We start from the raw sequence: 10,711 nt of genomic DNA, 5'->3' as shown, positions 1-10,711 counted from the left end.
CAGCCCCCCCCCCCTGCCGGGGCAGCCTGCCCTCCCCGCCCCCCCCCCCCCCACACACACATTCTACCCTTGCTAAGAGTGTGTGGCTCTGAATGGCAGCTGAGCTGGCAGTGTGCTCAGGCCGATCCACTGTGGAGAGGGTGCCATGCTGTCCCCAGTGCCGCCCAGCCAGTGACAACTGCCCCTTAAAGAAGCTATGTTGGCTCCATCACCTGTGACAGGAAGTGGCCATTGGTGTGAACTCTCAGTGGTAGGTGGGGTCCTGGGGAGACAGAATCAAGTGACAGCCATGTGACATGTGCTGTGCTCACATGACCTCTCATTGAGACAGCTCGGGCTGGCCTCAAACCTGCAATGGAGCCCAGGCTCCTCTTGAATTCCTGATCCTCCTGCCTCTGTTCCGCACATCAGTGATGCTCTGCGGCTTGTTCTTTTGTGTGGTGGAACACAGGCCTCCCCTGTGCTAAGCCAGCATCTCGCCTCTGAGCTACAGAAGAAAGAAAGCCTGCATTGTCATGGAATGTTCCCCACAGTCTCATGTACAGAGCATCTGGTTCCCGGACAGACAGAAGTGCCATGTTTTGGAAACAGGAGCTTTTAGGAGCTGGTCTGACTGGAAGAAGCAGCTGGGGTCTGGTCCTCCAGAGCCTTCTGTCCCTGTCCCCTTCCTGTGTCTGTATCCATGCTTCGTATCTTGCCTCAAAGCAAAGAACTTTGTCCACCACACACCCCATGCCACGGTACTCTTTACAAGTATGTCATGACCAGCAATCCTGGCCCGAACCGCATGAAACTGCCAGCCAAAATAAACTGTCCGCCCTTGTTTCTGTCAGACATTTTGGTCACAGTGACTTAGTGATAACCAATACATTAGTTTATGGGCTTGGGGTGGTGGCTAAGTGGCCATGCAAGCACAAAGGAGCTGAGTTCAAATCCCCAGCACCCCATGAAAAGCCAGTGGTGAGCTGGGCAGTGGTGGCACACGCTTTTAATCCCAGCACTTGGGAGGCAGAGGCAGGCAGATCTTTGAGTTCAAGGCCAGCCTGGTCTACAGAGTGAGTTCCAGGACAGCCAGGGCTACACAGAGAAACTTTGGATCAGTGGTTGGGGATGGAGACAGGAGGATTGCTGGGGCTGGCTGTGGGTCTAGCCCCATGTTCAGTGAGGGACCCTGTCTCAAGGGAATTTGGCAGAGCATGGAAAAGTGGGGCACTAGCCTCCTCTTCTGGCATCTGTGCTCACACAGGTCCACTCAGCCACACACACTATACATACGCACACACTGAAACCCAGATCAATTTCCAGCTATGACTGTGAGAACTCAATGACTCACCTCAGTCATGTCATCTGTAAAATGGCACCCCAAGGATCCAAAACTGGGTCTTAGGCTGACTTGAGGATCTGAGCCTACAGCAAACAGCTTTATGACCCCCAAGTAACTGACGTGTCCTTTTTGAACACAACCTTCATTGTTGTTAACAGGGAAACTAACGTTCCTCCCCTAAGGAGGACAAGAGCAGATCAATATCACCCTCCCATGATAGGTCTTCTACAAAGGGTGGCTGTCACTCAAATGTGCCGCCCTCATGAGGAGCATGTCTTCACTCACCTGACAGCCTTTGGAAGTGACTGTATGGGTTTAGAGTGGAATTAGAAATTCCTTTTGTAGTGATGTGGCTTGAAGCTCAGGGTTTCCAGCATGTGGATTCAGGAGTCCCCTTGCTTCAGGATCTGGAGCCTGTCTGGGGACGCCGAGATCTCAGGTAGGAGAATGGCATTGAGAAGCCAAAGAATGGGAATTGGGGTCACCGGAGGGATTTGTGCCCCCGTACCCCCTGTTTAGTCTGGCTGGCCTCCCACAAAGCCAGCAGAGGCCATCGGTCCCCAGGAAGTCATCAGAGTTGCGCCGGAGGTGACTGACCTTAGGGGCCTCCCCGGGCTCGCCATTAGGGTGAAATGGCCTGGACAGGATCGGATGGACAGGGTGCTATCTCAGCAGCCCGTAATGTGCTGGGCCAACAGAACATGCCCATAAATAGGCCAGCCTTGGAGGCAAGCCAGTCTGGGGACAGCTGGTCCTGGAGGCAGGTTTGTACTGAACTGGGCGAGGCAGGGGGAAGTGCACTCTGTAGAAGAAGGTGCAACCTCGGGTCTCTCTGGGTGTGCATGGCCCGTGCCCAGCTCACTCGAGGGTAGGGGGTGACCTCCGGGACACATGCCTGACAACTAGGCCCAGCCACAGATGGACTATTGTCCATGGGTATTGTCTGTGGGTTTGAGCATGAGTCTGGCTCCCAACTGTGGGCTGGGGACTAAGGACTGGGCAGCTCTGAGAAAGGGAAGGGACCCATCAGGTATACTGGGGCATCCCCATGAGGTGGGCCAAGCCCTGTGTCCTGCTGATGTTGGTTAGAGATGCAGCAGAAGCTGCTGGACATGCTGGGCCTCACACCAATGTGCCAGGACAGGTCGTGAGGGAGGCGAGGGTCGGTCTGGGACAGGTGTGTGCAGGTATGTGCACACCCGTACACCCATGCTGGTGAGCATAAGTCTGCAGAGCCTGAGTCCTGTGTCTCTGCCCCCTGAGGCTAAGAGAGATTGCCAGAGTCCACTATGCAAGAGCCTAGAACACAGTAAACACTCAATAGTCAGCTTCTTCATGGCCTGAGATGATTTCCAAAGACCTGGCCCATTTCATGACTGCCTGGTCTGTCTGTTTCTCCTGCCTTCTCTGGTCTGCTGTTCACGCTGGCTGTGGTGTCCAGTCCTGAGGCTGCAGAGATCCCACAGAGAGGTCCAGCCCTGTGCAGGGAACATTTGGGGGTGTATGTGGGGTGGTGACAGGGGGAAGAATGACATTTAGTTAAAATCCTTTTTTCCCCATGTTCTCGGCAAACTGGTCTTGCTTTACTGGGCCCCTGAGACTCCCCAGTCCCACTGACTGGCCCAAATGCATGGCCCAAAGCAAAGGTGCCCAGGAGGTGTTTGTTGACTGACTATAGATCTTGGTCCTCACTGCTGTTTGGTTCCAGTACCACCAGCCCGTGACCCTGCTGGCCGCAGCTGGTGACCTGGTTCTCTTCCAGTCTGAGGCAGAAGTGTCCCCAGAGAGATGGCGGAACAGCACGGAGCACCTGAGCAGGCTGCAGCTGGCAAGAGCCATGGAGGCCTTGGGGGCAGCTACAAGGTACCTGGGTCTTGATGGGCTGGCTCTAGAGCCCAGGGCTGAGTCCCCAACTGACTCAGTGAAGAAGATCCTGGGCACCAGGCTTCAGGGGATGTAGCTTCAAGCTCCACCTTTCTTGTGTGACACTATTTGAGTTGCTTGGTGTCTCTGGGTGCTGACAGCTTCATCTTTAAAATGGAAGCGATGCCTGCTGTCCTCAGTCCAGAATTGTCACATGATAAAGCGGGTGGCAGAAGCATGGCGTGTGGATGCTCGCTGTGTCCATTCCAAGCCATGCTGGGGCTTCAGAGGGAATATGTGACGTGGATGCCGTGACGTAATAGTCTGAGGAAACTTTCTGACGTTGCCCCTGGTGATTTTCAGCGGGGACCCGTGCCATGATTGCAATTGCGCGCTGTGGCCACCAGGGAGCGGTGGAGACATGCGTGGGAAGGCAGCCGTGGTCCTCCCTGCTGTTCTGCTGAAGGGAGTGGGCTTGGGAGCCTTTCAGAGGCTGAGGTTCTCACCTCTGCTCTTCCAGGTGACGGTGTACGAGTTAGAGAACTTCCAGGGCAAGCGGTGTGAGCTCTCGGCTGAGTGTCCCAACCTCACTGACAGCCTGCTGGAGAAGGTGGGGTCCATCCAAGTGGAGTCTGGACCGTGAGTACTTAGGCAGCGCCCCATTGCCCGAGCCTCCTGCAAGCTTAGGCCCAATCCAGCCCCAGATCTGCCTTAGGCCCTTGCCTTTCTTTGACTCAGTTTCCCCATCGACAAAATAACAAAATGACTCCTGTGGTGTGTGGCATTAAAAGGAAGGAGGCCAGCAGGCGCCCAGCTCAGAGGCGAAACACCAAGTTGACACCAGCTGTACACAGTTATGTAAATAGGGGCTGAAAAGATGGTTCAGCAGTTGAGAACGCTTACTGTTCTTGCAGAGGACCTGGGTTCGATTCCCAGCACCCACGTGGCTGGGCTCTTTTAATCTCAGCAGGCACCAGGCACAGGTACAGTGAACAGACATACATGCAAACAAAACACCCACATAGATAAAGGTTTTTAAAAATTAAAAAAAAATCGTATAAATAGAAACAGGACCTACTGTTAAGTAACTGTAGGAATTATGAAACCTGTAAAGTCTCACTTGAGTTATATCATGAATTCTCGTCCTGCTAGAGCCACGCCCCTTTCTATCACTGGTGTAGCGGAGGGAACTGAGGCAAGGAAAGCAAGGTGTCTGGAGCCTGCCCTCGAGCAGCAGGCCCTGTGCTGCGCACTGAGCTCTGGCCCCCAGATTGAGTCTATGCTCTGGGACTTTGTGTTCTTGGCCATGTCTGTCACGCTGTGTCTCCTCATCTGAGGACAAACAGTGCTGTGGCTGTCAGAGAGTGTTGGAGACAAGGTGGATGGTGCCTAGAGGGGGAAGAGAAAGGTTTTTGGTTTTTTTTTTAAGTTTTATTTATTTTTAGTTTACATATGTTTGCCTCTGGACTAAATGCATGCAGTATCCCTGGTGGCCAGAAGAGGCACTGGGTCCCCCTGGTGGCCAGAAGAGGCACTAGGTCCCCTAGAACTGGAGTTCAGATGGTCATGAGCCGTGTGTGTGTGTGTGTGTGTGTGTGTCTGCATGCGCATGCACGTGTGCTGGGACTTGAACCCTGGTCCTTTGTAACAACAGCCAATGCTCTTCCTAACCACTGAACTAACACTCTAGTCCCTCACTCATGGATCTTTTGTGGGGGGCTTTACCAAACTTGGTGCACATGGATTACCAGTATGTCCTTGATGGGCTTGTGGCGCAGGGCATCAGTACCCGATGAGTCCCCAGATCTTCCCTGGCAGCAGGCACAGGGTCTGTACTGGGTTAGAGAGGGTGAAGGTGTGACGTTCCTGCTCTTCCTCCTGCTTGTGGGTCCCTGCTCAGCCACACCAGAGGTGACATTGTTCCCTCTACCCTCAGGTGGCTGGCATTCGAGCGCAGGGCCTTTCGTGGGGAGCAGTTTGTCCTGGAGAAGGGGGACTACCCTCGCTGGGATGCCTGGTCCAGCAGCCGACGTAGTGACATTCTCCTGTCCCTCCGGCCTTTGCACATTGTAAGTCAGGGCTATTGCTATCCGTGTGTGTGTGTGTGTGTGTGTGTGTGTGTGTGTGTGTACTCGCGTACACATGAGTGCATGCATGGGTCAGTTTTGCCACTGTGATTCTGCTTGAATAGGCCTCAGATTTTGACCTCAACAATGATGTGGGACAAGAAGAATCTGGCTCCTGAGTGGGTACTGGGAAAGGACACCAGAGTCCTTGTCCTGAACTAGTGGAGATGACCCTTGACCCCTTTTGCAGTCACCCAATTAACCCGAGAAGCCTCATAGTTCTGGCACAGTTCAATACTGTTCAAAGAAACACAGAACTCAAAAACCCAGAAAAATCACTTCACGACGGTCCCCACTCTTCCCTGGCACATCCTGGAGGGCATATGACCCATGCCCCATCTCTTCCATCAGTACAGAAGCCACCCAGCTCCTCCTTCCAGTGCCTGAACAGAGTGTTTTATAGACAACAGGGGAAAGGAGACCAGGAGGATGGCACTAGAATAAACCTAGAAGAGGTGATCCAAATCCTAAGTCTTTATGGTCCCCTCTGAGTCTCAGTTTCCCTTCCTGGTGGTAACGATTAGTGGAAAGAGGTTTGTCCATCCCTCTTCTTCTGTCTTGCTCAGCTCGGGGTGTCCCCTGAGTCCTTCTCTCTTGCTGAGAGTTGGGGTGACTCCATTCTTGCTGTTCTGTGTGTGTGTGTGGGGGTCTCACTCACCCTTGACCTTTGTCTTCAGGATGGCCCAGACCACAAGCTGCACCTGTTCGAGAACCCAGCCTTCAGTGGGCGCAAGATGGAGATCGTAGATGACGATGTGCCCAGCCTGTGGGCCCATGGCTTCCAGGACCGTGTGGCCAGCATCCGAGTCATCAACGGGACGTAAGGGAAGCCCCAGCCCACTCTGCTCCAGCTCCTGTCCCCTGGCAGCCACTCCTTAACACCAGCTTCTCCACAGCTAGCTGCCAGCGCCACACACAAGTGACTCAACTCATTGTCACTCAAAGCCCTTGTGGTGGAGGGTGTGATGCCCCGATCCATGATCCTAGCACCTGGGAGGCTAGACAGGAGGAGTGGGAGTTTGAAAGAGGCCTGGACTCCAGAGTCAGGCAGTGCCTCAAAAGTCCAAGAGCTGCAGCACGGCACGCCTTTAAGCCGAGGACTTGGGAGGCAGAGGCAAGTGGATTCCTGTGAGTCCAAGTTCAGCCTGGTCTACAGAATGAGATCCGAGACAGCCAGGGCTATACAGAGAGACCTTGTGTCTCTTTCTGTGTGTCTCTATCTCTCTGTCTCTGCTTCTCTTTCTCTTTCTCCTCCCTATTTTCTTTGCCCCTTCTCTCTTTTTAATTTCTCTTTTCTTTCTCCCTGTCTTTCTTTATGAAATGGAAAATGAAAATGGAAAATCAAAACAAACAAAAACCAAATTCAAGAATTGAGCTTTCTCCCTAACATTGTCCACATGTTCTCTCTCTCTCTCTCTCTCTCTCTCTCTCTCTCTCTCTCTGTCACACACATATCTCTCTCTCCTCTCTCTTCTCTCCCTCTCTTCTCTCACTATGTGTCTCTTTCTCTGTCTTCTCTCTCTGTGCCTCTTTCTCTATCTCTGTCTCTCTTTCTCTCTCTCTCCCCATTCTCTTTTGCCCCCCCCCCCATGCTCTCTTCCCCCTCTACCCCATCCCAGAATGCTCCAGCACTGGCCTCCTGCTCCATTGAGGATTCTAAGCAACCTAAACTCCTAGACAGCTTTGCTCTGTCTCAGTCCCCACTGCTTGGTCTCCGCCCAGGTTCTATGGCTCTCCTAACTCCTCAGGCCTGGAGCTAACTCTCAGGGTGATAGTGATCTCACAACCTCTGTTATTATCAGGGTCTGAATTGAGCCTAGCTATGATCGAGCTTGCTATTTCTGCTAACCTCAGGGTGACCTTTGAACCTGGGATTGAGCCGGGAAGGATGACATTGTGAATGTACTCAGTGACTTTTTCCTGAGCATCAGACACGTGAGGGATAGGAGTGGCCAGTTGGAGCCCTTCTCTCTGGTATATCGGTCTGACGTGAGTGTGATGGGCACGCTGGAGGAAAGTGTCTCTGAGAGTCCCAAGGCTATGTGTGACCCCACTCCCACCCCAAGGAGACAGAAGATCAGGTAAAGAAGGACATTCTAGTCAGGATGGATGGCAACTTCGAAGGCTCAGACTCAGGCAGAGGGGTGAAGGGCTGAAGAAGAAAGGCTATTGTGAGGTGTGACAAAGGAAGCCTTGGGAAAGGTAGGTGGTTAGCTTCATCTCAGGGGCACTGGGGAGTCAAGGAGGACCTGAGGCGGGTGATGAAGAAAGCAAATGCAGGCTTTAGAGAGCGTTAAGGGGCTCTGGAGGAACATGCCCCACCTCACTCTGTTATTCTTGGCAGGTGGGTGGGCTACGAGTTCCCTGGCTACCGCGGGCGCCAGTACGTGTTCGAGCGGGGCGAGTTTCGCCACTGGAATGAGTGGGACGCCAACCAGCCGCAGCTGCAGTCGGTGCGCCGCATCCGCGACCAGAAGTGGCACAAGCGTGGCTGCTTCCTGAGCAGCTGAGGACTCCCAGGAGCCAACGCCTGTGTCCCCTCCTGAACCTGCTCAATAAAGCCCACCAGCCACGCCGCTCTGTCAGCGTCACTTCCTGTGGGGGGATGGGTGAAGGGGCCATGAACTGCAAGGGGGTGGGGAGGAGGGATGTGTCTGTGCCCCAATCCAGTCCTGTCAGCTGAGGTCACACACCCTTTACCACAAGCAGACTTCTGCTGCCAGTGCCCACATCTGAATAACTATCTATCTGTTCATCTGTCCATCCATCCATTCACCTATTCATCCATATGATCATCCATCCATCCATCCATCCACTCACCCACCCATCCATCCATCCATCCATCCACCCACCCATCCATCCATCCATCCATCCATCCATCCACCCATCCATCCACCCACCCATCCATCCATCCATCCATCCATCCAGCCAGCCAGCCAGCCATCCAGCCACCCATTTATTTATTCATCCATCTACCCACTCACTCCCCTATCCATCTATTTACCCATCTGTTTACCCACACCCTTATCCATTCATTTGTCTGTCTTTCCATCCATCCTCCTATCCATCTGCTCACCCATTCACTTATCTGTCATCCACTGTTCCTTCTTTTTTCTACATTTTCTTCTTCCCATCAATTTATATATCCCTGCTACCATCTGTCTTTTCACTCATCCATTTGCCTATCCATCCAAGAATCCATCCATCCTTCTACCCATGCATGTATCCATCCATGTATCCATCCATCCATCCATCCATCCATTTATCCATCTATCCATATATCCGTCCATCCATCTACCCATTCATCACCCATCCATTTAACTACCTATACATCCATCCATCCATCCATCCATCCATCAATCCATCCATCCATCCAATCAATGCATCCTCCATCCATCTCTTAGCTCTTCATCCTCTTACCACCCATCAGTCCATCTGTTCTTCTCCGCCCTTTTTCTTCCTTTCTCCCACCCTTCCCTGTGTCACTCATTCTCCTGTATCCGCCTATCAGTCAGTTAACCCCATGGCCATTGATTTATGTGGTAAGTGCCATGCCTTGTTGGAGGCAGAGGGAAGCAAGCCAAGGGAGCACAAGGCTGCCACAGCTGAAGCCATTCTCGTCTGCGGCAGGTGCAGAGAGGGAGCAGGCACAGCTTTCAAGAGGAGAACCAGGGCTCCTGGGCTGCTCCAAAGCCCCCTGTCCTCACACAGGCGCTGCTCCTGCTGTGCTGACTCTCCATGTACTCCTGAGGCAGCCACACCTGCACTCCCTGTGCAGTGAGCATTCACATGCTCAGGCCGGGGTCTCAGAGCTCTCTGCAGCTGGGCAGCTGGCTCTGGGGATTCCGGGTGAGGAGCTCATCAATGAACTTCATCAGAGTTGGCACTTGCACAGCCCAAAGTCCCCACTCCTGAAGTAGAAGTTTCTCATCACTTTGGCAAATCCAGACACCTGGGCATTTTCTCTCGTGGTGTTTGAACAAATGCTTCTGCCTAGGGTAGGAAGAGACCAACATACATTCACTAAATAACGGCCTAACCAAGTGCTGTACCCATTGAAATCAGAAACCTAAGTCTGTCCAAACTTTATCAAAGACAAACTATTGCAACATTGTTTCACATAAGTCTTTATTGCCCTAGTTAAAGAAAGGTGTCTGCCTTTCTCTTCACCCTGCCTCTGCTTTGTCTGAGCCCTTAGCTATTGCAACATTGTATCACAGGAGTCTATAACTTCAGTTAAAAGAAGGCTGTTGCTTTTCTCTTCACCTTGCCCTAGATTTGTCAAAGCCCTTAGCTATTGCAACATTGTATCATGCTATTCTTTACAATGTAGTTTAAGGGCATCTTCACCAATTCATTTTGAAAATTCCTATGCAGGCAGGTTATAGTTGACTTTATTTCAAAACACTGAGGGGTGTTGCAAATACCAGTCACAAGTAACCGTCCCTTTGGATAGATTTAAAAATTTCTCCCAGTTGGATGATCTAAGAGACATTTTGACTCCCTGCTGCTTTGCATTCAAGGCCTATGCTGTGTTTGTCCAAAAAAAAAAAAAAAAAAAAAAAGACACCAAGGCCTGTCTTCATGGCCCCTGAAGGTGAGGTCTTCCTTCTGGGCATTGGTAAAGTTAGCTGCAATGACAGGTGCCCTTGTTTCTCCCTTGTACCACTGTCCTGGTCAGCAGGAACTCAGCTACACACGTGTGCTCAAGGCAGAAACTCTGCCTTCCTGCCGTGCCACACCATCTGAGGAACACGCAGGAGAAGGAAGCTTTTAAAAGGTTCACTTGGAACTGACATGTGACTTGGTTATTTGGCTAGAAAGGGGTCACATGGCCTAACATGCCCATGACCTGATGTTAGGAAGCCCCAATGACAAGCTGCTCTCAGATGCGCTGTATCTGTGTTTTGCATGTGCTATCCCCAAGTCCCCAATAAAGAGTCTAACCTAGAGCTCTAGATATCTCCTTCTAGTAGAGCCTTTTATCTCTTTAAGTCAGTCAACATATATTTTCTGAGGACCTACTATGGGCTGAACTTATGCATGCCCAGAAGGTGAAGAGGTAGCTAGCTATAGCTTGGCTCACACCGAGCCCATTGTCCATACAAGAATCACACCACAGCAAAGGGCTTTGAGAGCCTGTGGATCTGTCAGCTGTGTGCCACACCCAGATTGGGGAGGGGATGTGAGTTTGTTCCTGAGAGTCCTCAGGAGGCTCTGTGAAATGAATGGATGATCAGCTGAGTACAAAGGCTCAGGCTGTTGGATCCCAGTACATTGTCCTTTGATTGACAAACAAACAAACAAACAAAAAACAATGAAACATATAAGCCTCAGAAAACAGTGTTTGGCCCAAGTGTGACAACAATGAGTGTCTTCAGGGCTGAGGCCACTGAGT

The 10,711-nt window shown here is 51.9% G+C and overlaps 1 protein-coding gene across 6 annotated transcripts; it reads left to right on the top strand.

The window, feature by feature from the left end:
- Positions 1-2,059: 2,059 nt before the first annotated feature.
- On the top strand, positions 2,060-7,888 carry Crybb3 (crystallin beta B3). 6 transcript variants are annotated; one of them, XM_028765496.1, is made up of 7 exons: positions 2,060-2,088; positions 2,558-2,633; positions 3,003-3,187; positions 3,708-3,826; positions 5,124-5,256; positions 5,991-6,133; positions 7,658-7,888. In XM_028765496.1, exons 3-7 carry the CDS (start codon positions 3,113-3,115, stop codon positions 7,821-7,823), a joined length of 636 nt encoding a protein of 211 aa, XP_028621329.1. In that variant the 5' UTR covers positions 2,060-2,088; positions 2,558-2,633; positions 3,003-3,112; the 3' UTR covers positions 7,824-7,888. The 6 variants fall into 6 exon arrangements, with proteins under 6 accessions (XP_028621329.1, XP_028621334.1, XP_028621332.1 ...); XM_028765501.1 differs by lacking the exon at positions 2,558-2,633 and having other exon boundaries at positions 3,087-3,187; XM_028765499.1 differs by lacking the exon at positions 2,558-2,633 and having other exon boundaries at positions 3,064-3,187.
- Positions 7,889-10,711: the final 2,823 nt, after the last annotated feature.

Source organism: Grammomys surdaster, unplaced genomic scaffold (genome assembly GCF_004785775.1).
Source record: "Grammomys surdaster isolate TR1022 unplaced genomic scaffold, NIH_TR_1.0 164, whole genome shotgun sequence".
Lineage (NCBI taxonomy): Eukaryota > Metazoa > Chordata > Mammalia > Rodentia > Muridae > Grammomys > Grammomys surdaster.
This window is presented reverse-complemented; position numbering and strand designations above follow the sequence as displayed.

Bases quoted from the DNA above. Each gene is read 5' to 3' on its own strand.
- Crybb3 (XM_028765501.1), top strand. From the start codon at position 3,113: ATGGCGGAACAGCACGGAGCACCTGAGCAGGCTGCAGCTGGCAAGAGC. The intron at 5,257-5,990 runs GTAAGTCAGGGC...CTTTGTCTTCAG, and splicing joins CCCTCCGGCCTTTGCACATT to GATGGCCCAGACCACAAGCT. The intron at 6,134-7,657 runs GTAAGGGAAGCC...TATTCTTGGCAG, and splicing joins ATCCGAGTCATCAACGGGAC to GTGGGTGGGCTACGAGTTCC.